This window comes from Hypanus sabinus, chromosome 11 (assembly GCF_030144855.1).
Source record: "Hypanus sabinus isolate sHypSab1 chromosome 11, sHypSab1.hap1, whole genome shotgun sequence".
Lineage (NCBI taxonomy): Eukaryota > Metazoa > Chordata > Chondrichthyes > Myliobatiformes > Dasyatidae > Hypanus > Hypanus sabinus.
Window position 1 is genome coordinate 21285544 of NC_082716.1, and position 23776 is coordinate 21309319.

At 41.4% G+C, this 23776-nt stretch overlaps 1 protein-coding gene across 4 annotated transcripts; it reads left to right on the plus strand.

Moving 5' to 3' along the window:
• Positions 1–2437: 2437 nt before the first annotated feature.
• zgc:109982 (uncharacterized protein LOC553564 homolog) lies at positions 2438–23776 on the plus strand. Of its 4 annotated transcripts, none has more exons than XM_059983920.1 (6): positions 2438–2594; positions 5312–5473; positions 7969–8148; positions 8852–8945; positions 17329–17512; positions 19461–23776. In XM_059983920.1, exons 1-6 carry the CDS (start codon positions 2438–2440, stop codon positions 19698–19700), a joined length of 1017 nt encoding a protein of 338 aa, XP_059839903.1. In that variant the 3' UTR covers positions 19701–23776. The 4 variants fall into 4 exon arrangements, with proteins under 4 accessions (XP_059839903.1, XP_059839901.1, XP_059839902.1 ...); XM_059983918.1 differs by lacking the exon at positions 2438–2594 and adding an exon at positions 2790–3659; XM_059983919.1 differs by lacking the exon at positions 2438–2594 and adding an exon at positions 2790–3458.

Sequence of the window (23776 nt, forward strand, 5' to 3'; positions counted from 1 at the left end):
TCTTACTGAGTTTCATGTTTAAGGTTAACATTCTGTGTCAAGACCTCCACGTCTGGTCATTTGATTACATGCTGTACAGGTCATGTCAAAAAGAGTACCAGCTTTTCTGAGACAACTGCTTGCAGAATTTCATAGATTCTAACAGTAGAAGAAAGGCATTTCAGCCCCCCTTACTACTGCTAGTTCTTTGAAAGCAATGTCCCATTTACTTTTGATCCTTGGCTAAGTCTGGTGAAGTTTTCCTTCAATGTTACACTGAAACTGCTTTCGCCAGCTTTTGAGCTTCCCAGATGATATTGATGTAAATATATTCCCTTGGTTCCTTTGTGCTTAATCATACCATTTCTCTAAGCAGTGGAAAGAGGCCCTATCTACGAAGTCGAAAAAGATGCTGGAATCTCAAATGAGCAGAATGCCAGAAGAGCTCAAATTGGGTCAGGCAGTGTCTGTGGAGGCAAAAGGTGTAAGCTGAAACTTTGGTTTGAAACTCTGCATCAAGACTGAACTCTCCCAGCATTCTGTTCGCTGTTTTGGTTCCCATCCTACAGATTCTAATCCCAGCAAAGATCTGCCAGCTGTACTTTGGCTTTGAGTCAGAAATAGTCCTCTCCACCAAGTGATGAATTAAACAGCTAACTGGTTCAATAAGAGAAATATTCAGAATGACACACACAAAATACTAGAGCATTGACAGGGGCATGGCAAATTTCTTTAGCCTCCTGGTGAAGTGGACCAGGGGCACAGGGATACCCAATTAATATACATTGGTGAAGAGAGATGGGAGTTTGTGTACAGCCGAGATGGTCCTATTGGTCTGAATGGAGAATGAACATTACATAACATGTTACGCCTGCAGCCCCCTCCTTTTTGAGAATCACAGGATCTCTTTTGATTTCGGTCAGGAGACCCAGGAAATGAGAGAGAGACGTTTGGAATGTCTTGACCCCCCCCCCCCCCCCCCGGCAATATAAAGCTACGGGAAACGGCCATTGTCTCTTGGAGATGGGATTGTGTATTAAAATACTGTGCTTCGTGGAAGCCCTCGGGCAAAGTGGGCTGGTTGGTGGAGGGATTACATCATCCCAACCTGATTGACATCTGAGACCCTGTGAGTCAGGGTAAAAGAGGGTCTGTGGGAACAGCCCCTCAGACGCACCAGAGGAAACGCTAGCGATCCCATAATAGCGGAAGCCGATGGGAGGAGGCCACGTGCGTTCGGTTCCATTTGCCCTGGAACTGGTGGCTTTTACCACGGAAGAACGGCTTTTAGCTAACCATGGGGAAACCAACTCCCAACGACTCTCGAAGGATTGACATCATAAAAGGACTGGGCAAGTTTTAACCTGTCTTTCTCTCAAACCAAAACGCTGCAGCTTGACCGAGCTAACAGTGACTTTTATATTTCCATCGGACAATACATTTTCCCCTAGACAACGATAGAGCTATTTCTTATTGCTTATTATTATACCCACGCTTTTAGATTTAGTATTGATGACGTATATTATCTGTATGTTTGCATTGATATTATTTTGTGCATTTTTATCAATAAATACTGTTAAAAATAGTACCATCAGACTTCAACGGACCTCTCTATCTTTGCTGGTAAGTGACCCAGTTACGGGGTACGTAACAAACACAAGATACCAAAAGCCTGCAATGGGGCATTAGCTTTAATCAAAATATTTGCATTAAATAAACGTGTTTTAGTAGGGCATTAAATAGTGGTTGTTGTACAATCTCAAATAAATTCAATGTGTGTATTAATAAGAGCAAACTATTGTCTGATAGAGCAGCACAGTAGCGTAGTTGTTAGCACAATGCTTTACTGCACAGGTGACCCAGGTTCAATTCCCATGGCTGCCAGTAAGGAATTTGTACGTTCTCCCCGTGACAGCGTGGGTTTCCTCCAGGTGCTCCAGTTTCTTCTCACAGTCCAAAGGTTGTTAGGTTAAATGGTCATTGTAAATTGTCCTGTGATTAGGCTAGGATTAATTCAGGGGATCGCTGGGCAGCATGGATTGAAGGGCTGGACAGGCCTGTTCTGCAATAAATAACTTTATAAGGAAGTTCCTTTTACCTCAGTCCTATCACACCTGGAACTGCAAACTGCAAAGCAAAAAATTCACTAGAACTCTTTCCATTCATGTAGTAAGTCATCCATCACTTCATATCATTCGAATATTAAAATAAAATGCTTGCCAAACTTTGACTTTGAAAACAAGATAAATTTAACAGTCAATAGGACGTAGACATGTGTGAGCCTATTCAATTACTGACAAGGTTTGCTTTACTTAATGTACAAGTGTGGGTGATATTTTGTATCATGCTTACATCATCAGTCTTTCTGTGCTGGCCATCTGTCTGTGTGAGATTATCCCTCTGATCCGAGGGATGTGAGTTCAGGAAGTGCTGAGTCCACCTTGCCACTGATAAATGAATGCATTGCTTTCTCAAAGCCAGATCGTTTCTCTCCACCTTGCAACTTCAGCCTGGCAGGATGGCTCAAAGAACGGTCTTGGTCACGGGTTGTTCCTCTGGGATTGGCTTGGCCATCGCAAATAAACTAGCCAGGGATGAAAAAAAGCGGTTTCTGGGTGAGTTGCAAACAGAATGTCTTGTCCCTTAGGGAGACTGTGACTGGGATATAAACAGAGCAGGGATAATGAAAATCTCTGAAGAGACAACACATTGACGTTAATAGAAAGAGTTTCAAGATTGATTCAGTGTCGTTTTTCAGTAGACTGTAAAGGAGAACATAATCATTGCTTCATAATAAAAGTCTGGTATTAGGGGCTGCTATAGTTAGTTTATGGGGCATAGTAGGGGAATTAAGGGTTATGGGGAAAAGGCAGATAGATGGCAATGAGTCCATGGTCACATCAGCCATGATCTTATTGAATGGCGGAGCAAGCTCAAGGAGCCAGATGGCCGACTCCTGCTCCTATTTATTATGTTCTTATGTTCATATTTAAACAGAATCAAGGACATGGGAGGATAGATGGTGCAGGTAAAGAAAGAAAAAGGGACAGAAATGGAATATAATTGGATGAGTACATTAAGATTGAGAGAGAAGAACTTGAACATTAGTGGAAGAGAGAAGTAATAAAAATAAAAAGCAGAAATGAAGTGAAAACCAAGGATGAACAGGGAAAAATGGATATCGGAAGGAATGGTTTCATTCAAAGTTCAAAGAAACAGAACAGAACCCATTAAAAAAACTCACACAGGAACAACCGCCCACGTGCAAAAAAAAAGAACATAAGTTAACAATTAACACACAGAACATGAACCGCAGAATCCTGAAAGTGAGTCCACGGGCAAGAAGACAGTTCAGCACTGCAGCTGATCGAGCAGCCTGATGGCTGCAAGACACAGGCACGGAGCCCGTTCAGCGCTGAGGTGAGTGAAGCTGCCCCAGGTGCCCGATGGCTGCAGGCCAAAGCCACAGAGCAAGTGAGGTGAGTGAGTGAATGTCAACAGCTACAAAGTCAGCTTTGCGCTGAGGCGAGTGAACCTCACAGAGCAGTGAGCTGAACACCGGTTTGTCCTTTGCTCTTGGCACCGACGTCCCAATCCTTTCAACCTGGCTCGGCGCTTAAACTGGCCAAACATCAATTCATTTGTTGCTCTTGGGTCCAGGACCAACTGCTTGTGTGAAGGTGAGTAGGAATTGGGTGAAGAACAAGAGGATAAACAGCTGGATGTACACAATGAAAAATCATTAGTCTGCTTCAACTGTAAACTCACTTATACTTTCTTGGCACTGATTTTTTTCTCTCTGTCGCATTTGCAAATTTATACATTGAGGTAAAGTACAGAAGTAGTAAATATAACTGCGTCTGACTGAGGCTGTTTATGGTAATGTGAAAGAATAGATAATACTAATATGGATCTGAAAATTTAAAGAAAATCAGATTTTGAAACTGGAAATTTGAAATAAAACGAAATATGCTGGAAATACTCAGCAGGTTGCTGTGTGGAAAGAGAGAGTTAGTGTTCTGGGTTGAACCTTCTTCATCAGAACTGAGCTGGATCCGTTGACATTTAAGGTGAATATCTCTCATTGTTACCTGTTTACTGGATCATTGATCTGAATACAAACAAATTGTTAATACAATTTGCTAACTGATTGAGCTAAAGGGAGGAGGTGGGAGTCACTACAGAAAATGCATTGTTATGAGTGTTGGCAGCTTAAATCTAACAAAAAAATCAAACCATTCTGGAAATACTCAGCACGATGAAGCACATCAGACGGACGAGAAACTGCACTGTTTCAGTTGAAGACTGTTCATCCGATTCCATCCAACAGATGCAGCCAGACTTGCTGAGTATTTCTGGCATTTTCTGTCTTTATTTACCAGAAGCCGTTGTGTTTAATTATTTAGTACTAAAGCTGTTCAGGATGTTCGTGAGGTCACAGTTCTGGTCTTCTTAGAATTTAGTAGCTTTGGAAGCAGTACAAAGGAGATTCACTGGGTTAACACCTGGGTGACAGTAGAATTTATTGTGGAACTCATTGCCACAGTTAGCTGTAGAGGCCATGTCACTGGGTATATTTGAATCAGAGATTGATGGGTCCTTGATTGGTAAGGGTGTCAAAGGTTACAGGGAGAAGGCAGGAGAATGGGGTTGAAAAGGATAATAGATCAGCCATGATGGAATGATGGAGCAGACTCGATGGGCCGAATGGTCTAATTCTGATCCTGTTACTTATGGTCTTATGGTTTTATGGGCTGCTTTGTCCCATCAAAAGAGGCCTGACTATTTGGGTCTGCGCACCCTGAAGCTCAGAAGGATTTCCTTTCTCAGACAAATAAAATCCTAAAGGTATTTGACAGGGAAAATGTTGAGAGCATGAACAAGCTACAAAGCAAGGGGCCAGTCATTTAAAACTGAGATCTGTAGAGTATTCTTCTCTTGGCACTGAATCTCTGGAATTCTCTACCTCTAAGGGTGGTGAAAGACTGATTGTGAGATATATTTAAATTGGAGATGAATATTTGAAAGATTGAAGGTCATTTTGAATTGGTTTAGAATAGGGGTTCCCAACATGATTCCCAACATGGATTCCTGTTAATGGTGGGTGTCCATGACTAAAAATGGTAGGAAACCCCTGGCTTGGAAGCAGACAGGAGGCCAGGAGCAAAAAAAGGCTTGAGAAAACTGGTGGCCTATGCCTGCTCCAATTGTTGGATATAATCTTGGGTAATTGTGCTGAAATGTTCTGGTAGCTTCTGAACTTGAGATATTTGCCCATGGAGAAGGATACGATCAATATGACCATATTCTTTCTTTGTGGTTTCATTTGCAGTCTATGCCACCATGCGAAATTTGGACAAACAGAGAGATCTTGTGGATATTGCTGGAAGTACACTGGGAAAAACGCTGGAGATTAAACAGCTGGATGTTTGCAGTGAAAAATCTATCCGAGACTGCATCAACAGTATCCCTAACAGGAAAATCGATATACTCAGTAAGGCAATCTGATGTTGAAGTAAATTTTGCTTATAAACGTAACATATAGGAAACCTCTCCAGAGCATTAACAGCAGGTTATTCATCCTCTGTCCCATTGCCTTTCCTCTGAATTGATGCTGATCTGCGCCTTAGCCCTATTCACTTGCTTTGGTTCCACGTTCCTTCATGACTCAAAACACAGTTTTAAAAGTATCAGTGGTCACCCAGCCTCTAAAGTGGGAGAGAGTTCCAACATGTGGGCTGCCCCCAGCACATCTCTACATTGTGTTGGTTGTCAATGCAAATGGTACATTTCTCTGTATGTTTCAATGTAGATGTGATAAATAAATTAATTTGAATCCATGATCTACACTGCCCTTTGTGTGAAAATATGTTTCCTGAATTTGTTCTGAACAGCAGGGGGCTACCTTTAATTATTTAATCTTCTTCTGACAGTTTCCCCCACAGAGAAGAATGTATTTTTCTCTCTGAGTAGTCAGTCAAATCCTTTAATCATCTTCACCATTTCAATTACATCATTATTTAATCTCTACACTCAGACAAATACTGGCCTAGACTATACAATCTGTTCCCACAATTTAACCCACTTGGCTCTGGTACTGATCAGTATAGGTGACTGATTTATTTTCATGGGTTTAAGTACATGATGGGCCCACAAAACAGATCCCTTACCACCAGTTTCAAACTCCTAATCTATAATACATTCCTTGCACCTGTAAGCATGGTCTCTCCTCTCCCTCTCCCTATCATTCTCCCTCTCCCTTTCACTCTCTCATATAGTTCTTATGCACACTGCTTTCGTGACACACACTTTCTTTCTACTTAAATCTAATCAGATATCAGTAAACAAAACAATCCACTTCAAGAGAAATTTCTCTTATGAGGTGACTTTCTCTACTGATCCTCCCAGTTTTAAAACATGCACCTATCAGTAGAATTAGCTTCAATGGTAAGATCTGTTGGTGATAAAACTAACATCTTGATGGAACAAAATGCAGAATTTTCACCAATAAAGTTACTTCAATGATAGGCATTTTTTAAAATATGTGGCAACTCTGGAATTTTAAAGAAAAAATAAAACAAAGCTTTATGTTGTTAGATGCTGCAAAGGATGTAATCACTGATCCAATAACAGAGCAGTATCAAAAGTTTCCTTAATATTTTCCCCAGCTTGTTTCCAAATCCCCAATGCTCCAGTTCATACTCTTCTTTCTGGCTTGCCAGGGCTCAGATTCCCTCAGTCTCCTCCATTCACTGGGGCCCTGGATCCCAAAGTCTTTCCATTCACCAGGATCCTGGATCCATGCTCCCTCTCCCTCATTGTGGCCAAGGTTATTGCTCTCCTATGAAATTTACCTTGTTCTGTTTCCTGTCCTTCATTTAAACTGATCAGGTTTACTGAAAAGTTTATGTTTTAAAAATTGTATTAAAAGTGTGAGGACCTTATGTGGGAGAATCTTATCTCCTTCATTAACTAAAAGGCTCGGTACCTCTTGAGGCAGTGAGTAAAATTCCATCTTCCCCAGAACATACTGGTGCAGTTCTACACTGCCATCAGAGAGGGCTTCGTTGGCTGCAGTCTGCCATTACTGCAGGACTTGGATGTGTCCCGGACAAAGAAGCAGGCAGGAAAAATTATCACAAAAGCTCTCTTCTGGAAAGTGCTACAGGGTTATTAAAACAAGAAAAAACTTTGCACCATCTTAAATGTTTCTTTCCTCAAGTAATTAATCTGATCAACTATTCTAATTAGCCCACCTCTCTGTAACATTTACCTCAGTCTCTGCACCATATTATAAACATATTATAGCACTTTTTATAAATTCAAAGTAAATTTATTCTCCAAGTATGTATACCATATACAACATTGAAATTCATCTTCTGCTCCTTACATTGTAAACACATGTCGGTATTTATGCACATTTTGTCCATATCTGTACTTCTAAATTTATTTTGTGTAATTCTTTATTCTTTATAATTGTTGATTGTTGTTTACTGTTGCATATCATGCTCTGACCCAACACACCACAGTCAAATTCTAAATAAAGTTGATCCCTTTATCCCCTTGGAGTAAGAATACACTAAGATCCAATGATCTGGAAAGTCTGCTCATCTAGAGCCACCAAAATCCTGATGCACCACATCAAAAGAGTTCGACTGTAGATGGATGCTTTGAAATAGGAATAGGAAGCAAGGCACCAATCAAAGCTGAGGGTTGTAAAACACTACCTCTCCCCTCCTCCCAGTGACTAATTCTAATTTTTCCACTCATAGCTTAAACAATATAATGAATGGGTTTGCAACACAGGACAGTAAAATTAGCAAGTGGCATTACCCAAGAAAATCTCATAATAAATTTGGGAGATTTTGGTATAATGAGTACAGTATATTAAAATACAGATAATCTACACGTCATCAGAGATTAACCAGGTCTGGAGAATTAAAAAGGAGTTGCTCTGTGTTTGTGTAATCTATGTACCTTTTATCTCAGTTAGCAATGCTGGAATGGGGATGATTGGACCCATTGAGTGCCAAACCTTGGATGAGATGAAGACGGTTATGGACACTAACTTCTTTGGGCTTGTTAGACTCCTTAAAGAAATCTTGCCCGACATGAAAAGGAGGAAGAGGGGCCACATCGTGGTGATCAGTAGTGTCATGGGCATTCAAGGTATGATCTACAGTACACTCAGTGGCCACTTTATTAGGTGCATTTTTACACCTGCTCATTAATGCAAATATCTAATCAGCCAATCATGTCGCAGCAGCCCAATGCATAAAAGCATGCAGACATGGTCAAGAGGTTCAGCTGTCAATCAGGCTAAACATAAGAATGGGGAAAAATGTGATCTAAGTGACTTTGACCATGATTGTTAGTGCCAGATGGGATGGAAACTGCTGACCTTGTGGGATTTTCAGGCATAACAGTCTCTAGAATTTACAGGGAATGGTGTGAGAAGAGAAGCACAGGAAGAAACATTCAGTGAGTGGCAGTTTGTCTTGTTCATGAGAGAGATCAGAGGAGAATAGCCAGATGAGTTCAAGATGACAGTAACTGAAATAACCAAAAGTAGTGCGCAGAGGAGCATCTCTGAACGTACACAATGTCAAACCTTGAAGTGGATGGTTTACAGCATCTGTAGACCATGGACATAACTCCGTGACCACTTTATTAGGTTCTTTCTGTATCTGATAAAATGGACCCTGAGTGTACATTTTACAGCGTGATGATACATGAGTATAGATCGATTAAAATTCTTCCACAGCTCAGCATTAATTTAAAGAATGCTGTGAAGAAATTATGGCTTCTTGCTTTTTACTTCTTTGCTTTGCCTTTGATGTGGGAATGATTTGGCTAATACTTTCCTTTATAGGGATATTATTCAATGATGTCTATGCTGCCTCGAAATTTGCAGTGGAAGGATTTTGTGAAAGTTTGGCAATCCAGGCCATCAAATTCAAACTGAAGTAGGTGTCATTGTGTTTACTTTGATAAAGACAAGTTGCTTCACATTATTCAAATGATCACTATTCAAAAACATCCATGTTATTGCACTACAATGGGTGGTGTGTATATTTGGTGATTGATATAGACAAAACTTGAAGTTCATAATTCATAATATGACTACAATCATTCATTTAAGAATGATTATGGTGCAACCCATTCACTTTGTATCTGTTGTCTGTTCAACCCTGCTAATGGAAGCCTGGTTGACCAGACATCATCTTCTGATCCCAGTGTCCATTGGCAACCATAGATGGGGAAACAGTTGGGGAGTAGATGACAAATTGTTCCAACAAATGCTTCGGAGCAGAAGGCTACAGAAGAGCCATTGCTGAGGTGAAAAACCTCTTGAACAGGCGCTAGATCCTAACTGGAGCATCACAAATTAATACAGAGATAATGCTGGAGGAACTCAGCAGGTCAGGCAGCATCTACGAGAGGAGTAAAGAGTCTGTGATCCTTCATATGGATCAGCATATGATCATTTGAAGGGACCTCAAGATAAGATTACTGGCCTGGAGATCCATTTCTGTTACATTTACATCCACTGCCAATCCAAATTTGAAGGGCATGATCTTAAGGAGAAAATTGAGTGGATCATCAGAAAAGCCCTTTACACAAGAGATTCTGAAGGCTCTAGAAATCCAGAGTAACACACACTAAATGCTGGAAGGACTCAACAGTCAGGCAGCATCCACGGAAGGGAATAAAGTTCTGACATTTCGTGCCAAGACCCTTCATCAGGAAAATCCTTTGCTGGTTTTACCTCAGTCTGCTCCAAAACAAACTTAAAACACATGGAGCTTCAAGATTTTCAGGTCCTACCTGGAAACCAGGGTAGGTCTTATTCAGTGAACAGTAGAGCAATGAGAGTGCGGTAGAACAAAGGGATCTGGGAATACAGATCCATATTTCATTGAAAGTGGTGGCACAGGCAGATAAGGTCATAAAGAAAACTTTATGACCCTATCTATGCTGGCTTTCGTAGATCAAAGTATTGAGTACAGGAGATGTGGTGTTATGTTGAAGTTGTATAAGACTTTGGTGAGGCCTAATTTGGAGTATCGTGTGCAGTTTTGGTCCTCTACCTACAGGGAAGATGTAAATAAAGTTGAAAGAGAACAGAGAAAATTTACAAGGATGTTGCCAGGACTGGATGACCTGAGTTATAAGGAAAGATTAAATAGGTTAGGACTTTATTTCTTGGAACTAAAGAAGATAGAGGGGAGATTTGAGAGAAGTATACAAAATTGAGAGGGGTATGGATAGGGTAAATGCAAGCAGGCTTTTTCTACTGAGGTTGGGTGAGGCTGCAACTAGAGGTCATGGGTTAAGAGTGATAGATGACAAGTTTAAGGGGAACCTGAGGGGCAGTGTCTTCACTCAGAGGATGGTGAGAGTGTGGAATGAGCTGCCAGCACAAGTGGTGCATGCAAGCTCTTAAATTTCAACATTTAAGAGAAGTTTGGATAGGTACATGAATGGGAGGGGTATGGAAGGCTATAGTCTGGGTGCAGGTCGATGGGACCAGGCAGTTTAAATGGTTCAGTACAGACTGGATAGGCCGAAGGGCCTTTTCAGTGTTGTACTTTTCTATGACTCTAGGACTCTATGATTGCTAATATGCCCTGGACAACAAATGATTTACAAGCAGAGCTGAATAAGGCCAAGGCCATCACTCATTCTGAAGTATATTTTATCATTTTTAATCAGCCTTGGACCTGAGCCCTGATTCAAACTACCCACATGCAGGCTCCAACTGTAAGCAGGCTTGCATGCCCTAGGCTGCTGCCAATACAGAAAATCTTTGCCAGATGAGTTCAAGATCAGAAGAGACTAGGAACAGGAGTAGGTCGTTCAAGTCTGTTTCACCATTTAATATCATGATGGTTCCTCAAACTCTTTTTCCTCTGCTGTGCTTTGTCCCTTGAGGAATAAATGTTGGCCAGGATGCTGAAGAAAACCAACCTGCTCCTTTTCATAATAGTGGCAGGGTTTCGCTGAAGTCTATCTGATGGAGCAGATAGGACTCTACAATCTCTTCCAAATGATCCAACTGTACAGCACTCTTTTGGTCTGTACTTGGGTGTCAGCCTGGACATCAGTACTTGAGTCCTGAAATTAGATGTAAGGCTGTTTCCCTCTAAGTCACACCTTTAAGATTCCCCTACCGAGGGGTCCATGGACTCCTGCCTTAAACAGAGCAGTTGAGCAAGTGACCATGTGAAAGTGAAAGGCGGTGACTGAAAACTTCTCTGTCAAAGGCAGTGTTGAGCTGGATGTGAAAGTTGCCTCAGATGATATTCAGCGTTGCTAGTCTCAACTTGCACTGCTTCTAAACAACATGCTCAAGTTGTCGAGTCCTTGAACATGAATCTATAGGTTGTGGAATTAGTTAAGTGCTGAGGTGAGTGAAGTTATCTACGCTGGTTCAGTAACCTGATTGTTGAAAGGTAACAACTGTTCCTGAAACTTATGGCATACGTTAAACATTACAGTATATCCCTTCCCATACGAATTGCTAGTTATCAGTGAGAACTTAATACCTTTAGATAACATATATCTTAGTTTGGTGCCAGGGGCTATAAATATTTAACCACAAATAACTTCCATTTACATACATAGAATGTACGAACAATACATAAATGTAGACCATCTGGATCCTCAAGTCTGCCCTGCCATTCGATAAGATCAGGGTTGATCTTCTACCATAACATCATCCTCCGAATATCCTGATTGCTTTATTATCCAGAAATCTAATTTATGATTCAGAAGAATCAAATCAGAAACATGTTTATTATCACTGACATATGTCATGAAATGTGCTGTTTTGTGTCAGCAGTACTGTGCAAGACATAAAACATGCCTAAAAGTTACATAAAAAATAAAATAGATAAATTGTGCAAAAAAGAAACAGTAAGGAAATGGGCGTGGCTTCATGGATCGTTCAGGAATCTGATGGCATAGAGAAAGAATTTGAATGTGGGTCTTCAGGCTCCTGTACTTCCTCCCTGATGGTAGTAATGAGTAGAGGACATGTCCTGGGTGGTGAGAGTCCTTAATGAAGTATGCCATCTTCCTGAGGAACCCCCGTTTGAAGATGTCCTCGATTGTGGGGAAGGTAGGGCCTATGATGGAACTGGCTGAGTTCTCAACCTTCCGCAGTCCCTTTTGATTCTGTGCGTTGGAGCCTCCATTCCATGCAGTCAGAATGCTCTCCAGCATACAACTGCAGAACTTTGCTTAAGTCTTTGGTGACATACCAAATCCTAATGAAGTTCAGCCGCTGGCATGTTCATCAATCTCAGCACAAATGTAATCAATGAAGCTGCAGAGAGAGAGACTCCTCAGCCAGGGACAGGAGGTTCTGTGGGCGAGAACGAGATTCCCAGATAGTACGTTGCCTCCTGGGTGCCTGGATTTGGTATATCTTGGATTGAGTCCTCAGCATTCTTAAGTGAGAGAGCGAACAGCCAGAAGTCATGGTCCATGTTGGTACTAATGACATGGGTAGAGAGAGTGATGAAATTCTCCATAGGGAGCTCAGGGAGTTAGGTGCTAAGTTAAAGGGCAGGACTTCCAGGGTTGTGATCTCAGGGCTGATACCCATGCCATGTGCTAGTGAGGCCAGAACTAGGAAGATTATACAGTTTAATGCGTGGCTAAGAAGTTGGTGTAGGAGGGAGGGCATGAGATTCTTGGATCGTTGGGGTCTCTTCCAGGGAAGATGGGACCTGGACAAAAGGGACAGTTTGCACCTGAAGTGGAGGGGTCTAATAATTTAGTACAAAGGTTTATTAATGCTACACGGTGGGATTTCAACTAGAGTTGTAAAGAGATGGGAATCAGAGTTAGTGGAGAGGTTGTGGAGGCATATGTTGGCAAGATCTCAGACAAAGTTAGGAATCAAAAGGTTGAGAATGGTGCAACAAAATCAAAAAGGATGAATACAGGACTGAAGATGTTGTACCTGAATGTGCATAGCACAGTTGCAAAATTGGTAGGTATGATGTTGTGGGCATTACTGAAACACAGCTGAAAGAGTATAGCTGGGAGCTTAACGTCCAAGGATACATAATGTATTGCAAGGATAGAGAGAAAGGTGGGGGTAAAGAGTTGGTGTTGCTCTGTTGGTAAAAAAATGAAATCAAATCATTAGAAAGACGTGACATAGGGTTGGAAAGTGTTGAATCATTCTGTTTAGAGCTAAGGAACTACAAGGGTAAAAAGACCCTGATTGGAGTTGTATACAGAGCCCCAAACACTAGTAAGGATGTGCCCAAAAGGGCAATGTTACAACAGTCATGGGGGTCTCAAATATGCAGATAGATCGGAAAAATCAGGTTGGTGCTGAATTACAGGAGGGGAAATTTCTTGAGTACCTACAAGATGGCTTTTTAGAGCTGCTCATGGTTGAGCCCACTAGAGAATCAGCTATTCTGGATGGGGTGTTGTGCAATAAACCAGAATTGATTAGAGAGCTTGAGGTTAAAGAACCCTTAGGGGTAAGTGATCATAATATGATCAAATTTACCTTAAAAATTTGAGAAGGAGAAGCTAAAGTCAGATGTATCATTAATACAGTGGAGTAAAGGGAATTACAGAGGCATGAGAGAGGAGTTGAACAGAACTGATTGGAAAAGAACACTGGCAGGGATAGCAGCAGAGCAGCAATGGCTGGAATTTCTGGAAGCAATTTGGAAGGCAGAGGATATATAATCCCAAAGAGGAAGAAGTATTCTAAAGGAAAGATGACACAATCATGGCTAACAAGAGAATTCAAAGCCAACATAAAAGCCAAAAAGTGGGTATATAATAGATTGGTGAGAAGTTAGAGGATTGGGAAGCTTTCAAAAACCAACAGAAGGCAACTAAAAAAGTCATTAAGAAGATATAGATGGAATAGGAAAGTTAGCTGGCCAATAATATTAAAGAGGATACCAGAAGTTTCTTCAGATACATAAAGTGTAAAACAGAGGTGAGGGTGGATATCAGACTGCTGGAAAACAGTGCTGGAGAGGTAGTAATTGGGGGACAATGAAATAGCGGATGATCTGAATAAATATTTTGCATCAGGCTTCACTGTGGAAGACATTAGCAGTATGGTGGAAGCTCCAGGTGTCAGGAGACATGAAGTATGAGAAGTTACCACAACTAGAGAGAATGCTCTTGAGAAAGTGAAAGGTCTGAAGGTAGATAAGTTACCTGGACCAATGAAAGAGGTGGCTGAAGAGATTTTGGAGGCATTAGCAATGATCTTTCAAGCATCAGTAGATTCTGGAATGGTTCTGGAAGACTGGAAAATTGCAAATGTCACTACACTCTTCATGAAAGGAGAGAGGCAGAAGAAAGGAAACTATAGGCCAGTTACTCTGACCTCAGTGGTTGGGAAGATATTGCAGTCGATTATTAAGGATGAGGTCTCAGCATACTTGGAGGAACATGACAATGATTTGGATGATGGAATTGATGGCTTTGTTGCAAAATTTGCAGATGATATGAAGATTGGTGGAGGGGCAGGTAGTTCTGAGGAAGTAAAGAGGCTACAGGACTTAGATTAGGAGAATGGGCAAAGAAATGGCAGATGGAATACAGTGTCAGGAAGTGTATGGTCACGCACTTTGGTGAAGTAAAAAAAGGCTGACAATTTTCTAAATGGAGAGAAAATACAAAAATCTGATATGCAAAGGAACTTTGGAGTCCTTGTGCAGTATTCTCTAAAGTTTAATTTGCAGGTTGAGTCTGTGGTGAGGAAGGCAAATGTAATGTTAACATTCATTTCAAGAAAACTAGAATATAAAATCAAGGATGTAATGTTGAAGCTTCATAAAGCACTGGTGATGACTCACTTGGAGTATTGTAAGCAGGTTTGAGCACCTTATCTTAGAAAGGATGCGCTGAAACTGGAGAGGGTTCAAAGGAGGTTCATGAAAATGATTTCAGGATTGAATGGCTTGTCATGCGAAAAGCATCTAATGGCTCTGGGCCAGTATTCACTAGAATTCAGAAGAATGAAGGGTGACTTCATTGAAACCTATCAAATGGTGAAAGGGCTTGATAGAGTGGATGGGGAGAAGTTGTTTCCTGTGTTGAGAGAGTCTAAGACCAGAGGACACAGCTTCAGTATAGAGGGGAATCCTTTTAGAATAGAGATGAGGGGGAATTCCTTTAGCCAGAGAGTGGTGAATCTGTGGAATTCTTTGCCACAGGCAGAGGTCAGGTCTTTCTGTATATTTAAGGTAGAGGTTGATAGATTCTTGAATAGTCAGGGCATGAAGGAATACAGGAAGAAGGCAGAAGATAGGGGCTGAGAGGAAAACAGGATCAGCCATGATAAAATGGTAGAGCAGACGCGATGGGCCAAATGGTCTAATTCTGCTTCTATATCTTATGGTCTTAGCAAAAACATCCTATCCATATCTAACCCATTGAGCTTTCTAGGAATGTATCAGTATAGCATTCTTTGACACTGCGATTTATCCAAAAACACTTCACAAGGATGCTGCCACACGAAAATTGAACAGGATTCCACATAGAGGTATTGTCTGGGGAGATAACCAATAGCTTGATGAGAGGTCAATTGTAAAGTCCATTTAAAGGAGGCAAAAGTGGAACAATTAAGAAGAGAGATACAAAGCAAAGGATCTTGGTAGCAGTAGCCACAGTATCCAGTTGTGGGGCAGTGAAAATCTGGGATGATTACGAGGCCTGAAATGGAAACTACCCATCTTTGATAAACACAAGAGATTCCGCAGATGCTGGAAATCCAGAGTAACACACACACACATGCACACATGCACAAAATGCTGGATGAACTCAATAGGTCAGACAGCATCTATGGAGAGGAATAAAGAGCCGACATTTTGGGTCGAGATCCTTCATCAGGATCCTCCCTCAATTCTGCTAATTGGCTAAGCAGGAGGGGCAGCTTAAAACTACCAACTACACGTCTTTGATGTGTGGGAGGAAACCAGAATAAGCAGAAGAAATGTGTAGTTAGAGAGAACATCCAGACTTCACACAGACATCTCCTGAGGTCCATCAGGGAGGAGGTATAGGAACCTGAAGACACACACTTAGTGCTTTAAGAACAGCTTCTTCCCTTCCATCATGAACCCATGAACACTACCTCACTATTTTGCTCTCTTTTTGCACTATTTACATATTTTTATATAGTTCTTATTATAAATTATAGTAATTTTTGTATATATTGCACTGTATTGCTGCAATACAACAAATTTCACAATGTACATTTGTGATGATAAAACTGATTCTGATTCTGAATGTACTTGGGTCAATAGCGCTTTGAGAGAGTGTTTTTCTGGCTGTACAACTGCACTGCTGATCGTAATTTATCTTAAAATAAATACTTAGCTGAAGCCTTGTCATAGCCTCAGGACTTATTAAATTGCTTTTCAGCAGTAGAATTTTCAATGTTGCAACCAGGTGCAAGACTTGCAGAATGCTGGTACATTGAAAAAGATATTTCTAATAAAATTAACTGAAGCAAAAAGCTTGCAGATCTTCCAGCAGGTTGCAGCAAAGGTACTGCAGGCTGGAAAACAAAGAAGTCAAAGGATTGTTTCGAAAATGAAGTTAAGGGGCTGTTTTGGAAGCAGATGTGACAGCTGGTTTGCACGCTGCAAACAGAAAATCAATGATTGACAGTAATGTGGGCACTGGTGATTACCATAAGGGTTTAAACTTGAAACATTAACATCTCTTTCCACAGAAGCTGCCTGACCTCCTGAGTGTTTCTAGATTCTTCAGATTTTGCAGGTGCTCATTGATGAAGAATTAGTGCAGGCACCACCAGAGCTTTCCTTTACCATTTTTGTCTCATGCTGTCATGACCACTTGGGCAGCCAGTCGATATCTCATTCTGGCAATGCTCCAGTCCCTCAATGCCGAGTGAGATATCAGACCAGATTCTATACACAGTACATAGTCCATGGTACAATTAGACCACAACCTTCTTACTGAGCACAAACTTAAATGGATATTATCATCGATTAAAATTGTTCTGATGTTTTCTCTGTGGGGGAGATGGCTGTTAAAACAATTACAACATAAACACTGACTTTTTTCAGAAAGCTAATTTTGGCATTGTTATTTTAATATAAATTGTTTTAAACAAATGCCTGACAATAATTACGTAACTGTTTCTCTTAGAATATAACAAAACGTTTATTAAGCATTTCATTTTGAATTTGTTTTTGTATGGTGGTCTGGCTGCACAGTTCAGCTGTTAGAAAATAAATTTATTAAACAAGAAGACTTTCTGCATTAATTACTGCTCTAAGTAATCATCCATCTGATAAATCAACTTTACTTTTTATCTGGCAGCATAACTCTGATCGAACCTGGTCCTGTGGTCACTGAGTTTGAGAAAAAGGTTTATGAAGAAGGAATGAAAATTGATTTGTCTGCCGCAGACCAAGAAACGAGGGACATGTTCACAAACATTTATTTGCAAAACTATAAGGAGATATTCTCAAGCCTGGGACAAAGTGCAGATGAAGTGGCTGAGGTACAATAATTGAACAGAGTTTATTGAACTTTGGAGTGCAGAGTAATAATGATTGAAATCATTTCTGGTGCAAGTTTACTTAAAGGGAAGTTTTTGGTCATTTTAAACTCTTCTGTCCTCAGACTTACCATCTGTGAGACTTAATTGTTCAGGAGATGTGGGTGGCATTTATAAGTTACAAGATGAAATGCAATAGAGAAATAGTGCCTTCCCAATCATACTTGAGCAGCTAATGATGAACCAACATCTTAACTTGTTGTTTTGCAAAGTGAAAGAGATTTTTACAGCAGGGATTTCCAGAACTCTGAGCCAGCAATGATGGAATATGACCAACTCAGGGTGGGGTGTGATGGTAATTCCACTAATAAATTAAAGTGGTAGCCGTTTAACCCAAACATTTCTGCAAGGGGGGGGGGGGGGTGTGTGTGTGTGTGTGTGTGTGTGTGTGTGTGTGTGTGTGTGTGTGTGTGTGTGTGTGTGTGTGTGTGTGTGTGTGTGTGTGTGTGTGTGTGTGTGTGTGTGTGTGTGTGTGTGTGTGTGGAATAAAAAGAAAAAAGGGGTTTGTTTTTTGTGGCTTGTTTTGTTCTTCAGATTCAGAGTTATTATCACTGACATATGTCATGAAACTTGCTGTTTTGTGACAGCGGTACAGTGCAATATATAAATATATGATAAACTAAGAAATATTTATATGTTTAAAAATTAAATAAGTAGCTCAAAAAGAGAGCAAAAGAATTGTGGGTTGGTCTTTACAGTTTATTGGCCATTGAGAAATTTGATGTTGGTGTTTGTGTTCAGGCTCCGTCCTGATGCTCCTCTCAGACGGTAGCATGTCCTGGGTGATGGGGGCCCTGAATGACAGATGCCAGCTTTCTGAGTCATCGCCTTTTGCAAATGTCCTCAATGACCTTTGGTTGTGGTTGATGCCTATGACGTTCTGCTGAACATTGTGGGTATGCTATGTTGGCGCTGTTAGTATGTGGTGACACTTGTGAGTTGACTCCGGCAAGTCCTTAAAGGTGTTGGTTTTGAATGCAAATGACGGGTTTCACTGTATGTTTCGATGTATATATGATAAATAAATCGGAATCGGAATCTGAAGATGCCAGCCAGTGGTGTAGTGGCAACAGAACCAAATTTCAAGGTGAGTGGTCCTGGGTTCAATCCAGCTGGCCCTTTGATGGGTTGAGCGTCGAGCTAGCAACTTGGCCTTGTAAAAAACAGACAAATGCTAAAGAAGCTGCAAAAATGGCACCCGATGCGCCACAAGGCGTGAAAAGCAACAACGACATCTTTAAATGGCAGTGAGATTGTCCCATAGTTCCATAACAAATCTCTGTAAACTGCAATCTTGTCCAGTAAGGAAAGCTTTTAAAAACATTTCTGCACAGGCTTTCCAGAGCAAGACCTCTTCACTGGGATGAAAATAACCTTGACTGCCTGCCACCACAGAGATCTTTCCAGCTAGACACCATCTTCTCTGGTCCCTGTGGACTCTGAGTGAAATAGAATATAAAACATTACAGCACAGTGCAGACCCTTTGGCTCATGATGTTGTGCTGGTCTTTTAACCTATTCCAAGAGCAATCCACACATTGCCACAATGGGTCAAATGGGTCTAATTTTGCTATGTCCGTTTTTCTTTCATCCACGTACTTATCCAAGAGTCTCTTGAATGTCCCTAAAGCAGGGGTTCCTGACTTTTTTTATGCCATGGATCAATATCATTAAGCAAGGGGTCCGTGGACCCTAGGTTGGGAACCCTTACCCTAAAGTATGATCTTAACACTTTGGAATCAAAAACCAAAGACTCTTAGGCTGTGGAGATTTTGGAGAGGAGGCAGGTGAGGGACAACACAGAGAAAGTTCTAGAGCTAATTCTTTATGAATTCTAACTCACTTTGTGGCTTAAAGTTTACTCAAATTTTCTCTTTGTTTTTATAACCAGCATACAATGAAGATCATCCTGTCAGACAACCCACCGTTCCGTCACCAAACAAACACCCTTTATACCCCCATGACAACTCTGAAGTATGCAGATCCTAATGGAGATCTCCCCATTGACACCTTCTACAAGATGGTCTTCCATCATGACAAGATCTTCCATGCCAGCCTCAATTTCATTAAATTGCTAAGGTGGAGAAGCAGGAAGAGTTTTAATCTAGGTAAAGCAAGCAGTAAGGAGTAGCCATATTCACCACAACAATGGAAAAGCTAGTAGTCATCTCTTTTTAATGTTAGTTCTTAGCCAAGTCTGCTTTTTTAATTTATTGAGATACAGTGTGAATAGGCCCTGCGAGTCACACCGCTCAGCAGTCACCTGATTTAATCCTAATCACTGGACAATTTACAACAACCTTCCAACCAGTACATCTCTGGACTGTGGGAGAAAACCAGAGCACCCAGAAGAAACCCACGTGGTCACAGGGAGAATGTAGAGACTCCTTACAGACAACAGAGGGAAATCTCGGATCGCTGTACTCCACGCTACCATGCCACCTTCGTAATACAGGCTTGAGGGAATTGCCTCTGCTGTGAAGTGTGACTCAGCTCTCCAGAAGTGTTCAAACGACTGATCACATTTAAAGAAGTGAGGGAAATTCGGGAAAGTCCTCAGACTTCTCACCAGCAGTGTTAGCAGTCCCACCCTTCCAATGGGAAGGAGTCCTGATTTTTGGGCTCAGGATCGATGGCACTGAGCGAAGAGCCTAAACAGACTGGAGCTCCAGTTTCCAAGTGGGTAATTAGATGGAATCACAGTGTTGGAAAAAAGAACTAATGTACCTCAGACTCTGAAATTGTTACTGTTCTTCACAGAACACAGAACAGTACAACACAGGAACAGGCCCATTGCATCATGATGTCTGCTTAGAATACAATGCTGAATTAAACCATATTCATGTGTCTATCTAAAATCCTCTGAAACTCTGTTATCTGCTTCCCCCAGCAGACCATTCTGGGCAACTACAACTCTCTGTGTACAAAAAATTGTCTTGCTTATCTTGGTCATTGAGTCATGGAATACTACAGCACAGAAACAAGCCTTTCGGCCCATCTAGTCTGCACTGAACCATTAATCTGCCTCATCCCATCGACCTGCACCTGGACCATAGCCCTCCATACCCCTCCCATCTATGTAGCTATCCAAATTTCTTTTAAATGTTGAGATCAACCAGCACCTTCAACTTGTGCCAGCAGCTTGTTCCACACTCTTACCACCCTTTGAGTGAAGAAGTTACCCCTCATGTTCTCCTTAAACAATTCGCCTTTCAACCTTAACCCATGACCTCCAGTTGTATTCTCATTTAACCTCAGTGGAAAAAGCCTGCTTGCATTTACCCTATCTATATCCCTCATAATTTTACATATCTCTATCAAATCTCTCCTCAATCTTGTAATCATCCTTGTAAACCTCACACTTGTCTGCACTAAATTTCATTTTTCCATATCACTTTTCAGCCTATTTTTCTGGATGGTCCAGATCTCGCTGCAAGCTTTGGCAGTCTTCTTCACTGTCACACACACAATCTTGCTGTCATCTGCAGTTTTGCTGATCTGGTTTAACACATTATCATCCAGACCTTTGTTATAGATGACTAGCAACAATGGACACAGCATCGAACCCTGCAGCTCTCCACTAGCCACAGGCCTCCAGTCAGAGCGGTATCTATCTACTACCACTCTCTGGCTTCTCCCACAAAGCTAATGTCTAATCCAATTTACCACCTCATCTTGAATGCTGAGTGACTGAACCTTCTTGATCACCCTCCCATGTGGGGTCTTGTCAAAGGCCTTGCTAAAGTTCATGTAGATAACAGCCACTACCTTCCCTTCATCAACCTTCCTGGTCACTCCTTCAAAAAACTCCATAGGATTGTTCAGACATGACTTACCGCTCACAAAACCATGCTGACTATCCCTAATCAGTCCCCGTCTATCCAAATACTTATATACCAAGCCCATTAGAATACCTTCCAGTAACTTGCCCATTACTGATGTCAGACTCACTACAACTTCCTGGTTTATTCTTACAGCCTTCCTTAAACAATGGAACGCATTAGTTATCCTCCAGTCCTCCGGCATCTCACCAATGGCGAAGGATGTTTGAAATATCTCTGCTAGGGCCTTTTCAATTTCTGCTCTAGCCTTCACAGGGTCCGAGGGAACACCTTGTCTGGTTCTGGGAATTTATCCACTCTAATTTGCCTCAAGACAGCAGACAGCTCCTCCTCTGTAATCTGCATGATCACGTTGCCCCATTGGCTCACGTCTGTGTTCATCTCCCAAGTAAATACAGATGCAAAAAATCCATTTAATATCTCGTTTGGTTCTACACATAGATTACCATGCTGATCTTCCAGAGGACCAATCTGTTGTTTGCTATCCTTTTGCTCCTTATATATTTATAGAAGCCCTTAGGAGTCTTCTTCACCTTGTCTGCCAGAGCAACCTCATGCCTACTGATTTTCTTCTTAAGCTATGTACCTTTCTTTTTCTTAATCAGGGCCTCAATATCTTTTGAAAACCACATTTCCATAAACCTGTTATCCTTGCCTTTTGCTCTGACAGGAACATACAAACGCTGTACAATCAAACTGTCACTTCTGAAGGCCTCCCACTTAACAAGTACACTTTTGCCAGAGAACAACCTATCCCAATTCACACTTGCCAGATCCTTTCTGATACCAACAAACTTGGTCTTTCACCAATTTAGAATCTACACCCGAGGTCCAGACCTATCCTTTTCCAAAATTGCCTTGAAACTAATGGCATTATGAGCACTAGGTGCAAAGCGTTCCCCTACACAAACTTCTCTCACCATATCTTCTGTAGATTTTCTCTCATTCACCTTAAATGCATGTCCTGTAGAATTTGTTATTTCTGCACTGATAGTAAGATTCTGACTGTCTATCTTCTGTTAGCTTCTCATCAGTTTTAAGCTTCTGTCAGTCCCAATGCTCCAAAACAACCAAAGTTTGTTCAAGGTCTCCTCATGGTTCATACCCTCTAATTCCTAACTTCAGATTGGGGAATTAGTTAGCAGGCCTGCGGGTGTCCTGGGCAGGATCAACAATGATGTCCTGAAACGTTGAATAGAAATGGTTAAGGTAATGTCCTATCACTTGATACTTCCCTTCCATTTAGTTACTTTGCCAGAGGTGAACTGGCATTGAAGCTGGCTGCTTCATCTTGAGCATCTCCCGTTCCAGTAGATTTGAAGATCCAAGTTTATTTATAAAATATAGAAATAAAGAAAAGCTACGGCATAATACAGGCCCTTCGGCCCCCAAAGTTCTGCTGAACATGTCCCTACCTTAGAAATTACTAGGGTTACCCATAGCCCTCAATTTTTCTAAGCTCCATGTACCTATCCAAAAGTCTCTTAAAAGACCCTATCGTATCCGCCTCCACCACCGTCACCAGCAGCCCATTCCACACACTCACCACTCTCTGCATAAAAAAAACTTACCCCTGCCATCTCCTCTGTACCTACTCCCCAGCACCTTAAATCTGTGTCCTCTTGTGGCAGCCATTTCAGCCCTGAGAAAAAGCCTCTGACTATCCACATGACCAATGCCTCTCATCATCTTATACACCTCTATCAGGTCACATCTCATCCTCAGCCGAGTTCACTCAACCTATTCTGATAAGGCATGGTCCCCAATCCAGGCAACATCCCTGTAAATCTCCTCTGCACCCTTTCTATGCTTTCTACATCCTTCCTGTAGTGAGGCAACGTGTACATCGAAGCATATGGTGAAATGTGCCATTTGCGTTAACAACCAACAGATCCAAGGATGTGCTGGGGGCAGCCCACAAGAGTCGCCGCACATCCCGTGCCAACATAGCATGCCCACAATGCTTGGCAGAAGAACACAGAACACGATGAGCAACAGAACAGCAGCAGCAAAACAAGACCCGTTCCTCCCTCCCACCAACCAATGCACAGACACATTCTCTAAGCCCAATACATTTCATATTCTTCAGCTCCCGTGGACTTGGATCTGGACCCTTTTGACTACCCCAGCGACCATGCACTATAGCTGACTCCTAAAATGAATGCCATCATATATAGCAGGCAACGTTATTATGTAACAGGCTAATTCCCTATCTCAAATACCCAATGGGTTTTGCTTTATTATATAAATATTAAGACAGGTGTGGCAACAGAGATGTTCTTGTTGGTAAAGATAATGCACAAATCAAGATCATTTCCAGTGCTACTCCCATTGATGTCACTTAGCCATTCAGATCCCACCTGAT

Coding starts and splice junctions, on each gene's coding strand:
- zgc:109982 (XM_059983920.1), top strand. CDS start 2,438: ATGCATTGCTTTCTCAAAGCCAGATCGTTTCTCTCCACCTTGCAACTT. Junction 2,595..5,311: donor TGAAAAAAAGCGGTTTCTGG/GTGAGTTGCAAA, acceptor TTTCATTTGCAG/TCTATGCCACCATGCGAAAT. Junction 8,946..17,328: donor GCCATCAAATTCAAACTGAA/GTAGGTGTCATT, acceptor TTTATCTGGCAG/CATAACTCTGATCGAACCTG.